Raw genomic sequence first — 17,637 nt, forward strand, 5'->3', positions numbered from 1 at the left:
ATATGAATGAGGTAAATAGATGAGTTAGGGTTTAAGGCAATAAGTGCGTAAGTGTGGTATCGGTGCTTAACTCGCTGGGGTTGTTGATTTCAGGGGTACTAGTAATGGACCCTCCGCAATCATCCAGACCACAGGGCGAGCAAGTAGAGCCCGGGGCTACCCGAACCGATCCACCAGCACCGCCTCCACCTCCGCAAAATCCGGGGGATAATGCGGAGGCTGTTAATGCTAATCCTCCTGCTGACTGGCAGCAGATGTTTCATGAAATGCGGAGTGTCATACTTTGTCAAGAAGAAGAGTTGCAACATTTGAGGCAACAAGCTGTCCCAGCTAATCAAGGGTTACCACTAGCTCTTGTGCCAGTGGTGGGTAACCAAGGGTATATTATGCCGCACCGGGACTCTGTGTTCGAGCGGTTTGTGAAGCTACAACCTCCGGATTTTCTGGGAGGCATTGATATTATTAAGGCCGATCAGTGGATGAGCACTGTTACCCGTATCCTCGATAATATGGGGGTGACGGGAACTGAGAGGGTGAATTGTGCGGCCTTTATGTTTCAAGATCATGCCCGCGTCTGGTGGGACATAGTGAATCAGACTCGAGATATCAGTGTGATGACATGGGATGAGTTTAAGAAACTTTTTGAAGAAAAGTTTTATAATGTGGCTGTACGGACTTCACACCAGGAAGACTTTGTGAAGTTGACTCAAGGGAAGATGTCGGTGGCTGAATATACTGTGGAATTTGACCGATTATCCAAATTTGCTGGTGATTTGGTGCCTACCGATTTTACCAGAAAACAGAAGTATGTTCGAGGACTGAATGCTACAATCAGTCGAGACTTGAAAATTACCACATCCCATGAAACTCTGTATAAGAGAGTGGTAGACTTGGCTTTAATTGCTGAAGAGGCCGAGCAGCAAGTGATGAAAGAGCAGGCTGTAAAGGATGCCACCATGGCATCAAACCCTCCTGCTGGTGGTAATTTCAGTAAGGGGATCGACAGTAGCAACCCTGAGCACAAGCGGAAGGCTGAGGCTTCCGGAGCTTCAGGAGGAAATAGAAAGTTTCGGGGAAACAGAGGTGGCCGTCAAGGCCGCGGGTCCTCATTCCGGTCATACCCTGAGTGTCCTAAATGTAAGAAGCATCATCCTGGTGAGTGCCGAGCCAAGGCATGTTTCCAGTGTGGCGTGGTGGGCCAATTTATCAGGGATTGTCCCCAAGCTAAGAAAGAAGAGCCTAAGAAGAATGTTGCTCAGAACCCGGGGCGACTTTTCACTATAACTCAGGCAGATGCTGATGCTAGTCCGTCAGTTGTGACAGGTCAGTTATCTATTAATGGTTGTGCTTATACTGTGTTATTTGATTCGGGAGCTACTCATTCATATGTATCGAGTAGAGTGATAGAAAGTTTACATAAGCCATGTGATATTTATGCTTCGGGGTTTGGGACCCTGTTACCCTCGGGAGACTTGATAGTATCCACAAGGTGGATTCGGTCCTTGTCTTTTTGGAGTGACGGTTGTGAATTGACTGCCAATCTAATTGAACTGCAATTATCTGATTTTGACATAATCCTGGGAATGGATTTTCTGTCTAAGTATGGAGCAATGATTGATTGTAAGCGGAAGATGGTGGTGTTTGAGCCCGATAGTGCTAACCCAGCAGTGTTCGTGGGTAAAGTTCAGGGGGCACGCATACCGAGAATATCGTTGTTGAAAGCTAAAGACCTGATGGGTAGAGGTTGTCTAGGGTTCATAGTTACTACAGTGGACACTAGCCAACCTGTGACATCAGGGCCTGAGCATACGAGATTGGTATGTGAGTTCCTTGATGTCTTTCCAGAAGATTTGCCGGGATTGCCACCTATTTGGGAAATTGAATTTGTTATTGAACTGGCTCCGGGAGTGGATCCAGTGTCTAAGGCACCGTACCGAATGGCTCCAGCTGAGTTGAAGGAATTGAAGATACAGTTGCAAGAATTATTGAATCCGGGATTCATTAGACCGAGCTACTCACCTTGGGGTGCTCCGGTTTTGTTTGTGAAGAAGAAAGACGGAACCCTGCGAATGTGTATTGACTACCGGGAGTTGAACAAGCTTACCATTAAGAACAAGTATCCTTTACCTCGAATTGATGATCTGTTTGATCAACTGAAGGGGAAGACGGTCTTTTCCAAGATCGATCTTCGTTCAGGCTATCATCAGCTGAGAATTCGAGAGGAAGATATCCCAAAAACTGCGTTTCGTACTCGGTATGGACACTATGAATTTCTTGTGATGTCTTTTGGACTCACTAATGCCCCGGCGGCATTCATGGATTTGATGAACCGAGTGTTTAAGGATTACCTGGATAGGTTCGTGATTGTGTTTATCGATGACATTTTGGTGTACTCTGAGACAGAAAAAGATCATGAGTTGCATCTCAGAATGGTTTTGCAAAGATTACGGGATCATAAGCTTTATGCTAAGTTCAAAAAGTGTGAATTCTGGTTATCCCGTGTCTCATTTCTGGGGCACATAGTGGATAAAGATGTGATCATGGTGGATCTGGCCAAAATTGAAGCTGTTCGCGATTGGCCAGCACCGAAGTCAGCTACAGAGGTCAGAAGTTTTCTGGGTTTGGCTGGTTATTATCGTCGGTTCGTTGAGGGTTTTTCAAAGATTGTTGTACCCTTAACGGAGCTGACCCGAAAGAACCAGAAGTTTGTTTGGACTGATCGGTGTGAGAAAAGTTTCCTGGAGTTAAAGCAACGCTTGATTACCGCTCCTGTACTAACTCTTCCTTCAGATAAGGAAAAGTTTGTGGTATATTGTGATGCCTCGAGACAGGGTCTCGGCTGTGTGCTTATGCGAGTTTGGGAGGGTAATAGCTTATGCTTCTCGGCAGTTAAAGGAGTACGAGCAGAGGTACCCTACTCACGATTTAGAACTCGCAGCAGTGGTATTTGCGCTAAAGATTTGGCGGCATTACCTTTATGGCGAGAAATGTGAGATATACACTGATCACAAAAGTCTGAAGTATTTCTTTACCCAGAAAGATTTGAATATGAGACAGAGGCGTTGGCTAGAACTGGTGAAAGATTATGATTGTGAGATTCTTTATCACCCTGGTAAAGCCAATGTAGTTGCTGATGCCCTGAGTAGAAAAGGTCAGAGTCAGCTAAGTTCTATGAAGCAAATCTCTCAACAACTGGCAAATGAAATGACTCGAGCTCAAATTGAGTTGGTTGTGGGGCAATTGGCTAATATTACCCTGCAATCCACTCTTCTCGAGAGAATTAAAGAAGCACAAAAGCAGGATTCAGAATTGATAAAAACCCGAGCTAGGGTTTCGGCCGGGAAGGCTAGTGATTTTTCAGTGGATGAAACGGGAATGTTGAGATTTGGGAATCGAATTTGTGTGCCTATGGATGAGAACATCAAGAAAGAAATCATGGATGAGTCTCACACGACTCCTTATTCAGTTCATCCAGGGTCGACAAAGATGTACCAAGACCTAAAAGCCATGTTTTGGTGGCCAAGTATGAAGAATGACATCGCTGAGTATGTTGCAAAGTGCCTTACGTGTCAGCAAGTGAAGGCTGAACACCAGCGACCTGCAGGGTTGCTGCAACTGCTGAAAATACCAGAATGGAAATGGGAAGATATAACTATGGATTTCGTGGTAGGTATGCCTAGAACCACAGGACAGTTTGACTCTGTGTGGGTCATAGTGGACAGATTTACAAAGTCTGCTCACTTTTTACCTGTTCGGACGAACTTCTCCATTGATCAGTATGCTGAGTTATATGTCAGAGAAATTGTTCGTCTGCATGGTGTCCCAAAGTCCATTGTATCGGATAGAGATCCGAAGTTTACATCAAGATTCTGGGAAAGTCTGCATCGAGCTATGGGAACTCAGTTAAAGTTCAGCACAGCTTTTCATCCTCAGACGGATGGACAATCCGAGAGGACCATTCAGATTTTAGAAGACATGCTACGGGCATGCGTGCTTGACTTTGAAGGATCATGGGTAAAGTACCTTCCCCTGATCGAGTTTTCTTATAATAACAGCTATCAGGCAACAATCGGGATGGCTCCTTATGAACTTTTGTATGGAAGAAAATGTAGATCGCCCATTCACTGGGATGAAGTGGGTGAAAGAAAGTTCTTGGGTCCGAAGTCATGTTCAGAAAACAAGTGAGGCAGTTGATAAGATTAGAGCGCGAATGCTCGCGGCTCAGAGTAGGCAAAAGAGTTATGCCGATCCAAAGCGTCGAGATATTGATTTTCAAGTCGGGGACATGGTATTTCTCCGAATATCTCCGATGAAAGACATAAAACGCTTTGGGAAGAAAGGAAAGCTTAGCCTGAGGTTCATTGGACCTTTTGAAATCCTTGAGAGGATAGGGCAAGTAGCGTACAGGTTGGCTATGCCCCCAGCGCTGGAAGCTGTACATAATGTGTTTCATGTTTCAATGCTTCGGAAATATGTCTCAGACTCGTCCCATGTTCTGAGTTATGAAGCATTGGAACTTCAGCCGGACTTGTCATACGAGGAACAACCAGTGCAAATACTTGATAGAAGAGAAAAAGTCTTGAGAAGCAAGACAGTGGCACTGGTGAAAGTACTGTGGGGGAACAGTAAAGTAGAAGAGGCAACCTGGGAACTCGAGACGGATATGCAGCAGAAATATCCGGAGTTGTTCAGGTAAATTTCGGGACGAAATTTCTATAAGGAGGGGGTAATTGTAATACCCAGAATTAAGAAATGGATTAGCAAAACCCTAACTAGATAATTATGTATAATTAAGGAAATTATATTATTATATAATTTAATATACGTGATTTTATATGAATTTTAATATATTAAAGACCCCGTTGGTGAGCCAGGGGCATTTTGGTAATTATGACCCGAGAAGGGTAAATTGTTGAGATTAAATTAATTACGTGCTTAATAGAACTATATTATTATATAGTATGCCTGTGTTGTCTTTTCAGGTGTGTTCTGACAGGTTGGCGCGGTATAGTCACACCCGGGAATTTCGGGCCGAACCGGGTTCGGGCCCGAAATGTAAATTGAATTAATTATTTGGCATTTTATTTGACATGTGATAATCTGAAATTTATTTGGCAATATTTGAATGTGAAATGGCATTTATGCCCTTGAAAGTGAATAGGTATGTTTTATAAGCCCTAGGGGCAAAATGGTCATTTGACCATATTTGGATTATATTTGATTAAAAGTGATTTTTAAGAAAAAGGATTGATTTTCTGGTTTGTTCACCCTCTCACCCGAACCCTCTCACCATCTCTTACCCTTTTGATGTTTTCAACTTGATTTGTCAAATTAAAGCTTAAATTGTTGAGGGAAAAAGCTTGCTTTTGGCTTGAGTTTGGAGGAAAGACCAATTGCTCTTATTTTATTGTGAATTGAGGTAACTTTTTATGATTTTAATCTAGTTTTGGTTGCTGAAATATTATGTTTGAAAAGCATAATTTTGGTGTTGATGATGATGGGTTGCATGTTGAGTAATTTGATGTTAATCTTGTGGAATTGGGTTTCTATTGGTTGTATGCTTTGTTGTTGAGCTTGGGCAGAAATTTAATGATATTTTAGGTTTTGATTGGTGTTTATAATCTGTTTTAAGCTTTGAAGTTATTGTTGTTGCTAAGCTTGAGTTTGGACATGGTATTCAAGCTTTTGGGTATGGAATTTTGTTGATTTTGCTCAAGCTTTGGAGCTTTGGTTGGGTGTTGTTGATTAATGTTAGAATTGATGTTTGTTGTGATATTTTTTAACTGTAAAAAGTTAATTTTGGGTATGGTATGATTGAGGTTCGAAGTTATGGAAAATTAACATGTTTAAGACCTTAAAAATGGAGTTTTGGGGTGTTCTAAACCCAGTCGTCGCGACGGGATTTTCGGCCGTCGCGACTGGATCTGGCAGTGAGAAATTCTGTTTTTCTCAATTTTGTTTTGGCCATAACTTTGGACTCGGGACTCTGTTTGGGACGTTCTTTATACCGTTGGAAAGCTCTTTTCGAGCTCTATGTGATTATCTGTATTTGAAATGCCATGAATTTATTTTTATGAATGTGAAATCAGGGGTTAACCCTATTTGTGAAAATCCCGGATTGTGTGTGACTAGGATTACCGGCACCTGGTCAGGAGCACCCGGGGATTTGGAATCTCTACTATTGCGGGACAACAGGTAAGACAGTGATTAGCACGTAGAGTATGCGCAGTGGCGCTTATGTTGAGAATGATATGCATGAATGTTTAAGTAACCGAGATTAGGGTTATTACCCTAATAGGAACGGTCTAATAGCCTAGGGTTATTACCCTAGTGACATATGTGTATAAATGCCATGCCATGTTAATGAAATGAGATTTAAGGATTATGTGCTCAAGGCATAATCAGGTTGGACTCGGTACTCATAACCGAGATGAACCGCTTCTAAGGCCTTAATGTATTTAGACGTGTGAGAGTAACACGTGGGTCTACGTCATGTAGATTTAATTAGATGTGTGAGCGCAACACATAGGTCTACGCCACGTAGACATAAATGGGCATGATGAAATAATGATCAGGTCTGTGCTATACAGACATATGTGAATGAGCATAATATATTTGTTATGATTTATACTGTCTTGCTGGGCTTGGCTCACGGGTGCTCTACTGTGCAGGAAAGGGTAAGGCATTAGCTGATCAGCCATGAGTTTCAGGAGCAGGGCGAAGAATGTACATGTTCATGCCACTTCAGACCAAGCGGGTTATGGGTCTAACAGTGTTGACTTTTGTATTCTGTTTTGCCGCTTAGGTCGGCTAGTAAGAAAGAGCTTGTAATAATTTTGTAAATATTTTTGGGATCCCAACTATGTTTGAAAAAGTTTAAATATATTACAAGTTTATTTTCAGTCTGTTTAATATAAAAGTTTAAATTCTGCGCTGTTTTTAATTAGTAATCCCGGTTAGGGGATTAGGGTTTCATAGTCATTTTGGGTAGCGTGCCTAATTATTTAGGGCGTTACAATTAGAGTTCTTCTCGTGTTAACCATGGAATTTGATCAGATATGATATCCACTCTCTCTCAATAAAAGCACCAAATTGTTGATCTTGAAAAGTGGTCAACCGACAGCGGGGTTGTATGAATTTGATGTTTTTCAATGTTACATAATTAGAATTAGAATGTAAGGAACACAAAACTTTATAGAGGTTCGGCCCCCTTAGATATCGGGTAATGACCTACTCCCTTTTTAGTTGTATTGATACCAAGGGATAATACTATTCAGATCACTATAGGTAGAATCTGAAATAGCTCCCTTAAGGATACAAAGTAAAAATCAAGGTTGGTAAATCTGAACTGTTGTGAATGCTTGTATAGGCGTGTGAGACAGAGTTAGGAAGAGAGTTATCAAACTTAGAGATTTAGGCTTAGAGCTTTATCACCGGAGGCTAGAATGAGACTTAAGTTTTCTAGGTTAGAGTTAAAGTATTTATATAGGAAAGTCTGAACCTTAATATACAACTAAAACCCTAAGATATTTGTATGTTAAATTAGTTAATTACAAAAGACTAAAATGCCCTTAAATATTTAATTGGGATGATAGGGCCTAATTCGTAGCCCAACTCGTAGTCCATGTGAGAACTTGTATAGAAAATCCTGCCAGGCCCTTTCCTCGCCAACCAGACACCTAGAGAAAGCAGGCTGGCCAGCTGTGTGTTGTCTAGAGGCTTGTCGACCATGGGTTGTCGGGCAACATCTGTGAGGAAGCTGGTCTGTCACTTGATGCCTCGTTTGAGTGTCGGGGTTCCTGTTGGCTAAGGTGCTGACTTGGCCTTCTTGTTGGTGAGTTGTATTGCCACATGGGACTAATTTTGTCCACGTAAGTAATGCCATGTCAAGTGGGCAAAAATTGGAATAATAATACTATTTGGTGTAATTTTAGAGCGTCGTAACTCTATTTTATATCTACGCTTTATATATATAGATGTAATTCAAGTGTATTATATTTGTTATACTTCAGAGGGTGAGACATGTCAACTTTAGGGAATATGAATCAACAAATATATTGATCATTATATAAATAAGTATTAAATGAAATAACTCATTAAATGCGGAGTTAATAGAGTATATTTGTAACTCACTGACTTCACGGTCTTAAGCGAGATAAGGATGTGCAAACTATTAGTTCGCGTATTGATGAGAAACCATTTCGCGTCCAAAGGCATAATCCTAAGGAGGACATATATAATGCATAGCGAGACATCCATCTTGCTATGTATGAAAAGGCATACTCCTAGTAAGCTCCAGCTCGCTGCCAAGGTTATTGTTGCTATTGAGAACTCCCAGGACATGATTGTCCAGTCTGCAAGGCCTTATGGTCAGAGAGCGGTTCTTAAGTTTCCTCAGTACACTAGTGCTCATGCCATTGCTAGAAGACTTATGAATGAACTAAGTTGTTCATGTACCAAGTGAGATGCCTCGGCGAGATATGTTTTACAGCATGTCTTAATCCATGTCAGCATTGACCCTTTAAAAGCGGTTTAAATCACAACTTTGTAATTTTCAAATAATAACTAGTTTTATTTACGTGGAGCGTAATTAAGGCCCACAATTTTGGGAAAATATAGTTGTGGGATTCGAATTTGAATGTAATAAACTGCCAACCTATGTTATTATAAATAGGGGCATATTATACTAAAAAAAGGAGGGAATATCCTTAGAGAAAATAAAATACAATCATTGAAAAGAACCCTAGGTATGTATCAGAAAAATCTTAATAAGATTGACTCGTGGACTATGCAGAGTTAACTACAAAACTACGTAAAAACCTGGTGTTATTTCTGCTTCTATTATTTTTTTTAGATCACTTATAATTTTTGTGCCAAATCTATTATGAAAATAGGCTCATAATCGTTAACAAAATTCTGTGTTAACAGCTCTGTGCTTTCATTGAGAGCCTATGTGATAAACGCTCAGAAAAATCCATCCTAACCAAAAAAAGAATATCTTCTCCATGGCTGATAATGGGGAAAACGATAACACTCATCCTGAAGAGACTACTCATCGTCCTAGAAAAGAGCCGACGGGCTCACGGAGACCACTAAATTCACGAACAACACGTTGAACACGGTCAACAGGTTCAAGAAGAAGCCAACGTGATGGTGACCTAAACCCAAAAACTGGGAATGAGGAACCCAACACAAATGCTGGCGGTTCTACGCCTGTGAGTGAGGGTGCCTATGACCCCACAAGATACATATCGTTGGTCGACTTGGAAAATCTTCAACTCCGGTGACGTCTAGAAGAGGCCAACCAACGAAATGCTGAAGGAGGAAGCTGTAGCCAGGGCAGCACAAGAAAACAGCACACAGAGCCAACCTGACCCTGGAGTGAGAAGGTCATGAGGTAGACCTCGTGGCTCACAAACCAGAAGGACCCTCAGAATGCTCAGGAAGAACAACCTAGGGAAACTGGGGATGTTCCTAAAGATGAACAACCAAATGACCAGGCACCTCATCGAGAAGTGCCTTGAAGACCTCGGGGATTTACAACCCAAAGGAATGAAAACAATGATTTACCAAAATCTTCTCGTGGAAGCACGAGTAGAAGACAACTTAGGACTAGGGAACAAGAAATCCTGGGACTCAACCTGGGACAAGCGGGATGCCACCAAGACACCGTCAATGCCCTTCTCGAACTGATAGGGAAGGGGCACATACGAATCCTAGTAGGGGGCATGTATCAACCTGTCCCTAAAGGAGAAGGTTGGTGCGTGACGAAGCAAGTTCTAGCACAAGATGTACTAGATCTCGAGATCACAGTCGATCTGCATAAGGAGGGGATAAGCCTCACCACAGTAATGATCAAGAAAGTATGAGTTACACTAAGAGTAGCCAATCTAAGAGTTATTCAGGCACAACATTTACAAGTTACGATGATCAAAGACGGCCAGATCTCCGTGAGCAATTGAATAAGAAAAAACCTGATCTATGTCAACAACTCAATCAAAAGTAAGAGGATCCAATCCAATTGCGAATTATTGAGTTGGACGATAAATTCAGGAGATACCAAGATGGGGAATATGGGAAACTGCTTGGTTATAACTGTTGGGTTTTATGCCCTAAATAAAACTCCATTTCAATGTAATCCATTTTATTCAACATCAATAAAGAAACAGAAGTATTTTTCTTTCATTTGTGTATGTTTTGGTTCATCTTATCAATTGCCTGTCTATTTGATTTATAAATTCATCTGAAACCCTTTTCACATACTTGATCCTATTTATTGTATTGTCAACACATTGGAAAGTAAACATGACTATGTGAAAAAAGATTCCTAGATTTATCAGACACAGGGTTTTACTGATATGATAATCTACAACAGAGTTTACTTGCATTTGGTATAATGCTATGTTCTTTCCAGAGCATTGGTTAAAGTAAAGCTCAGGTTGGGTGCATGGAGTTTGCATCGGAAGGGACCGATATTGAACTTTGACTTAGATTTATTAAACTTACCGTAATATCTATTCAAGTCAATATCGCCTAGTTGATCCTAGATCAAATGATCTAAATCCTGATATGATTAGGCTCAATCTCAAGAGTGTTATTCGTGTTCTTTTATTTGTTAGTTAAGCCTACTTTTGGGTCAGGGTGATACGTACATTTTGGGAACACGGTAGTGCAATTGAGTGGGAGCGCTAACATAAATATGGAATCTATAGCTTCTATCTGGCGAATAGAAAGTAAAGGATGATCTCCTTCGAGCTTGACCAAAAAAAATAAATGGTGGAGTACTCATTTCACATAGCTGAAATATCATTTATACGGGGTTAAGTGTTTTAAGGATAAAATACATTGTAGGGTGTTACGGTAGTCTAATCTCTTTACAGTGTAGATCATTCATATAGAGGATCATTGATCAAATTAGGATTATAACAATGGATAACTAATGACGTGTCTATATGGTGGAACATATAGAGCGTTCTACATACTGAGAGTGCAATTCTAAGTTCTATGCATGGATTCAACGAAGAATTAATAAGTCAGTGAATTTAGGTTATAAATTCTTAATCTGCTTATTGGAAGCTTGATTATATAAACTCATGGTCCCCCCACTAGTTGAGACAATATTACTTGTAAGACTCATTTAAATTGTTTTGATTAATCAATTATAATTCTCAAATTAGACTATGTCTATTTGTGAATTTTTCACTAACTAAGGGCGAAATTGTAAAGAAAGAGTTTTTAGGGCATATTTGTTAATTAAGATACTTTGTATGGTTCAATTAATAAATATGATAAATGACAATATTATTTAATAATTATTTATAGTTATTAAATAGTTAGAATTGGCATTTAAATGGTTGAATTTGAAAATTGGCATTTTTGAGAAAAAGAGATGCAGAAATGATAAAACTGCAAAATTGCAAAAAGTGAGGCCCAAATCCATATAGCCATGGCCGACCACTTTTATAGGCATTATCATCTGATATTTTCATTATTTTAATGCCAAATAATTCAAACCTAACCCTATGTGGTATGCTATAAATAGATAGTGAAGGCTTAAGGATACTTAACACTTTCTCTTCTGGTTTCCTTCAGAGAAAAACCTGAGCCTTCTCTTTCTAAACCCTAGCCGCCACCTTTACCCTATTCTTCTTCCTTGAATAATTTCGAACCTCTTAGTGATAGAGTAGTGCCCACACACAGCAAGTGATACCTCAATCATAGTGAGGAAGATCGTGAAGAAAGACATTCAACAACAAGGAGATTCAACACTAAAGAAAGGAGAGAAAGAGATCCAGGTTGAGATCTTGATAAGACTCTGCGACAGAAAGGATACAAGGGTTAGAGATCTGAACGGAAGGAGACATTTTATTCCGCTACACCCAATGTAAGGTTTATCATACTTTATATGTGTTTAATTTATAATCGTTTTGGAAGTTCATATTTAGGGTGTTAATCAACATACTTGTGAGTAGATCTAAGATCCTGGTAAAATAATTTCCAACAATAACTTGGACGAAGAACCTGAGCCTTTCCATCCAGACATTATGAGTGTTGAATTCCCCAGGGATCTAAAAACCCTCATGTCTTGTCATACGATGGGACTACAGATCCAGTCGCTCCCCTCAACAACTTTAATACAATAATGCGAGTCAGTAATGTTACAAACAACTTACGTTGTATTTTATTTCCCACCTCGCTGACTGAGGCAGCTAGCAGCTGGTTCAATAAATTCACCCATCACTCGATCACTTCTTGGGAATAGCTGTCTAAAGACTTCAAGAAATAGTTCTAGGCAGCAAGGGACAGGCAACCTGAAGCGTGTTCCCTTACTAACATAAAGCAGCAACCAGACGAGACACTTATGGCCTACCTTAGTCGTTTCAGTAGAACTGCTACAAGGGTTAGAAACTTGAACGACAGTATACAGCTTACTACTCTTCAAGCAGGGATTACAACTGATCTCTCGACAGCTGGAGGCAAGTTGTGGGATGACTTCCAGGGTCGCCCTGTAAAAAACATCAGTGAGTTCAATGAAAGAACTCAAGTGTTTGTACGAAAAGAAGAAGCAAGAAAAGAGATTAAATTGATAAATACTGGCTCGGGCAATAAACCCAGCACTATCCAAGCAAGCACCGTCTCTACGAAGGCTAACAACCCAGAAGGCTCCAGCACAAAGAGAAAAGATGACTCCTAGGAATCAGCCAAAGATAAAAAGAAACAAAAGAAGCACGATAAGTACATGTCAATTTACACTATTTATACCAAGCTTAATGAAACTCGAGAAAACATCTTTCTCGTGCATGAGCATAGGGTCGCGTTTCACAAGCCTGAGCCCATGAGACATGCGAGGCATAAACGAGATGCTACAAAATTTTGTAGATTTCACAAGGACATTGGGCATACAATGGATGAATTCCATCAACTGAAAGACGAGATAGAGAGCCTTATCTCGCACGGTTACTTTCAACAATATGTGAAGCGACCAAGCAATGGACAAAACCAGCTAAATCTTCCCAATAACTTAGGCAACCAAAGATTACAACCTCCACCTCTTGAAGGAGAGGACATTCTAGTTATCTCAGTAGGTCCACATCTCGCTGGAGAAAGTAACAATGCCCAAAAAAGATATGTCAAGGAAGTTAAGAATGGGCAGTCAGTCTTTGCTCTAAAATTTTCTAAGAAAGCTAAGACTAAGGAACCTCCAATTGTGTTCTTGAAGGAAGACGTAAAGCATGTGAGATATCCTCATGTCGACCCACTAATGATTACAGTACAGCTTGCCAACAAAAGAATAAAAGGGTATTGGTGGATAACGGAAGTTCAGTGAATATCCTTTATAAGGATACATTAATTGAAGAAATTGGGACTGGAAAGAGCAAAGTTAAAACCTTGCATGGTAAACCTGTGTTGATTTACAGGAAATAGTGTCACCAGTCAAGGAATAATTGAACTCCCATTAACTATAAGCGAGATGCCTTTATCCACTACCATAATGCAGGATTTTCTAGTTGTTGACTTACCATCAACCTACAACATAGTGTTGGGTCGACCTGCACTAATTGAACTAGGGGCAGTTAGTTCAATAAAAACACCTATCTTTGAAGTTTCAAACACCAACAGGCATAGGTGTAGTGTGAGGTTACCATGTACTAGCTCGTGAATGCTACCGCATAGAGCTACAGAATAGAAAAGCTGGTCACAATTGAGAAAGGTGAGAAGCAATTCGAGAACTTGTATCCTCGAGTTCAAGAAGAAAAGAACCTATTAAAACCTTTCGAGGAATTGGAAGAAGTTGTTTTAGATCCAGAAATTCCCACAAAGTGTGTGTTCATTGGGAAATATCTGGCTGAAAAACTAAAATAGCAACTAACAAGTTTTCTGAAGGCAAACCAGGATCAGTTCGCCTGGAGCCATTCAGACATGATAGGGATTGACTTTAAAATTATTTGTCACAATTTGAATATCGACTCGAATCACCCAGCGAAGAGACAGAAAATGTTGGGTTTTGTGTCCTAAATAAAACCCATTTCAATATAATCAGATTTACTAATAAATAAAGATTAGAAATCACATTTTATGTTGCATGGTTCACATGGTTTATTTCATGATTATAAATTCTATTAAGTCCAGAACATATGTATTTATTCATGATTATAGTATTGTCAACACAGTGGAATATAATTATGATTATATGTTCAAAGAGTTTAATTCCCTGATTTGTCAGTTCACTGGATTTAGACTGGCATGATATTCAGCGATAGGTATACTTACACCTTGGATACGTGTTATGTCCTTTCTAGGGCATTGGAAAAGTTTACCAGTATCGGATGTATGGAGTATACATTGGAAGGGACCGATATTGAACTTTGATTAAATAAATTTACCGTAATATCTATTCAATTCAATATCACCTAGTTGATCCTAGATCAAATGATCTTAATCCTGACATGGTAAGGTTCGATCTCAAGAGTTTTATTCATGTTCTTTTATTTGTTAGTTAAGCCTACTTTTTGGTCAGGGTGATACGTACATTTTGGGAACATGGTAGTGCAATTAAGTGGGAGCGCTAATCATTGATATGGAATCTATAGCTTCTATCCGACATAGAAGTGAAACGATGATTTCCTTCGAGCTTGCTAAATAGAGATAAATGATAGAGCACACATTTCAGTGACTATATTAGTTCACTGTAATATTATTTATAGGTGGCCAAGTGTTTTAAGGATAAAATACATTGAAAGGGTGTAACGGTAATTTAACCCTATGCAATGTAGATCATCTATACGAGGATCATTGATTATTGGGATTATAACAATGGATAATTAATAGCATATCTATATCGTGGAACATATAGAGCGTTCTATATGACTGAGAGTGCAATTCCAAGTTCTATGAGTGGATGCAATGAGGAATTAATAAGTTACTGGATTTACTTGGTAAATTCTAGGTCTGCTTATTGGAAGCTCGGTTATATAGGCCCATGGTCCCCATACTAGTTGAGACCATACTGCTTGTAAGACTCAGTTAATTGATTTTAGTTAATCAATTATAATTCTAAAATTAGACTATGTCTAGTTTATGAATTTTCACTAAGCAAGGGGCTTAAATGTGAAGAAAAGAGATTGTAGGTCTTATTTATTAATTAAGAGACTTTGATTAGTCTAATTAATAAATATATTAAATGACAATATTATTTAATAATTAATTTTTAGTTATTAAATAATTGGAATTGGCATTTAAGTGGTTAAATTGGAAAATTGGCGTTTTTGAGAAAATAAGATGGAAAAATGACAAAATGGCAAAATTGCAAAGTGGGGCCCATTATCCAACCCATGGTGGGCCACTATGCATGGATTTTACCATTTATTTTTCTATTATTTTAATTTTAATTAAATCTAACCTAAAACTTAAGTGGTTTCCCATAAATAGATAGTGATGGCTCACACTTAAAGTTGATGAAAAATCACCTTCAGTAAAATTTTGAGCCTCGTTTCCTATACCATAGCCGAACCACCTTTTCTCTCTTTTCTTCTTCAAATTTTCATACCTTGAGTGATAGAGTGAGTGCCCACACACATCAAGTGGTATCTCAATCATAGTGTGTAAGACAGTGAAGAATCCAATCAGCAAGAAGGAGAATCGGGCTCAAGAAGGAGAGAAAGAGATCCAGGTTTAGATCTTGATAATGCTATGTTACAGAAAGGAATCAAGGGCTAGAGATCTGAACGGAAGGAGTCATTATATTCCGCTGCAATCAATGTAAGGTTTCTTAAACTTTATATGCGTTTATTTCATTGTTTTAGAAATTCATATTAGGATGTTAATGAAACATTCTTGTTAGTAAATCTAGATCCTCGTAAAATAATTCCAACAGAAAAGACAGCCCTTGGATTTTGAAAGATAAGGGGCACTTAAAGAGGAAGTGGATAAGTTGTTGACTAAAAACTTTATACGCAAGGCGTTCTACCCCTCGTGGATATCCAATCCTGTCCTTGTCCCAAAACCAAATTGAACTTGGAGAACTTGTACCGACTTTTCGGACTTAAATAAGGCATGTCCCAATGATGATTTCTTTCTCCTACCAAGGATCGACCAGTTAGTGGATGCAACTGCAGGACAGAAGCTTATGACGTTCATAGATGCATATCCTGGATATAACCAGATTAAGATGCATGTCCCTAATCAAGAGCATACAAGCTTCCTAACCAACATGGGACTTTATTGTTATAAAGTCATGCCTTTTGGTTTGAAGAATGCTAGGGCAACATATCAGCGACTAGTAAATGAGATGTTTGAAAAGCAGATAGGGAGGAACATGGAGGTCTACGTCGATGATATGTTGGTGAAGTTGATAAAAAGTGGGGACCACACAAAAGACCTCACGGAGTGCTTTGAAATACTGAAAAAGTACAATATGAAACTCAGCCCGAAAAAGTGTTCCTTTGGAGTCTCCTCAAGATGATTTTAGGATTCATAGTCAATGCGAGGGGTATTGAGGCAAATCTAGAGAAAATTAAGGCTTTGGTAGAAATGGCGTCACCAACAAAGCTAAAGGAGGTGCAGGCCTTAACAGGAAGAATGGCAGCTCTTAACATATTCATCTCAAAATCCACTGTTAAGTACCTACCATTCTTCAAAGTATTGCGAGGCAACAAAAAGTTCAAATGGACAGCCGAGTGCGAGGAAGCCTTCACAAACATAAAGAAACACCTGTCAACCCCTCCAGTCTTGGCTAAACCAATAACTAGAGAGACTTTATTTATTTACTTGGCTATCTCGGAGAATGCGATTAGTGCAGCATTAGTGGGAGAAGAGGGGAAGCACCAGCAACCAATTTACTATGTTAATAAAAGGTTATTGTGTTGGAATCATTTTACCAGGATCTTAGATCTACTCACAAGTTGTTTAACATCCTAAATATGACCTTCTAAAATGATTATAAATAAACAGACATAAAGTATGAGAAACCTTACATTGGGTGCAGCGGAATATTATGTCTCCTTCCACTTAGATCTCTAACCCTTGTATCCTTTCTGTCACAGAGTATCACCAAGATCTGAGTCCGAATGTCCTTCTATTGAATCTGGATTCTTCACGATCTTCCACACTATGATTGAGGTACCACTTGCTGTGTGTGGGCACTACTCTATCACTAAGGGGTTCGAAAACAATAATGAAGAAGAAGGAAAGAGAGGTGGCGGCTAGGTTAGATAGAAGGCTCAGGTTTTTCTCTGAAAAGAATAAGATGTTTCATCTTTTTCTGAAGCCATCACTATCTATTTATAGTATGCCACATAGGGTTAGGTTTGAATTATTTGGCATCAAAATGATGAAAATATTAAATGATAAACCCTACATAAGTGGCCGGCCAAAGGCTTACAGATATGGGCCCCACTTTTGCAATTTGCTCTTTTATCATTTCTACATCTCATTTTCTCAAAAACGCCAATTTTTAAATTCAACCATTTAAATGCAATTACAACTATTTAATAACGAAAATTAATTATTAAATAATATTGTCATTTAATATATTTATTAATTAGACTAGTCAAAGTCTCTTAATTAACAAATATACCCAAGAAACTCTTTCTTTACAGTTTTGCCCTTGCTTAGTGATAAATTCACAAACTAGACAAA

At 39.2% G+C, this 17,637-nt stretch overlaps 2 protein-coding genes and 1 long non-coding RNA gene across 3 annotated transcripts; all 3 read left to right on the forward strand.

Moving 5' to 3' along the window:
* The first annotated feature begins 6,130 nt into the window (after positions 1-6,130).
* LOC133034027 (uncharacterized) lies at positions 6,131-6,905 on the forward strand. Its single transcript, XR_009685997.1, has 2 exons — positions 6,131-6,195; positions 6,672-6,905. It is a non-coding gene; the product is annotated as an uncharacterized LOC133034027 (long non-coding RNA).
* Positions 6,906-8,269: 1,364 nt separating this feature from the next.
* LOC133034473 (uncharacterized) lies at positions 8,270-9,287 on the forward strand. Its single transcript, XM_061109564.1, has 2 exons — positions 8,270-8,453; positions 9,130-9,287. The coding sequence occupies exons 1-2, from the start codon at positions 8,270-8,272 to the stop codon at positions 9,285-9,287; spliced, it is 342 nt and encodes a 113-aa protein (XP_060965547.1).
* A 3,452-nt stretch (positions 9,288-12,739) lies between these two features.
* On the forward strand, positions 12,740-13,327 carry LOC133034474 (uncharacterized). Its single transcript, XM_061109565.1, has one exon. The coding sequence runs from the start codon at positions 12,740-12,742 to the stop codon at positions 13,325-13,327; it is 588 nt and encodes a 195-aa protein (XP_060965548.1).
* Positions 13,328-17,637: the final 4,310 nt, after the last annotated feature.

This window comes from Cannabis sativa, chromosome 2 (genome assembly GCF_029168945.1).
Source record: "Cannabis sativa cultivar Pink pepper isolate KNU-18-1 chromosome 2, ASM2916894v1, whole genome shotgun sequence".
In the NCBI taxonomy this organism is placed as follows: Eukaryota; Viridiplantae; Streptophyta; class Magnoliopsida; order Rosales; family Cannabaceae; genus Cannabis; species Cannabis sativa.

Bases quoted from the DNA above. Each gene is read 5' to 3' on its own strand.
- LOC133034473 (XM_061109564.1), top strand. From the start codon at position 8,270: ATGAAAAGGCATACTCCTAGTAAGCTCCAGCTCGCTGCCAAGGTTATT. The intron at 8,454-9,129 runs GTACCAAGTGAG...CACGGTCAACAG, and splicing joins GAATGAACTAAGTTGTTCAT to GTTCAAGAAGAAGCCAACGT.
- LOC133034474 (XM_061109565.1), top strand. From the start codon at position 12,740: ATGTCAATTTACACTATTTATACCAAGCTTAATGAAACTCGAGAAAAC.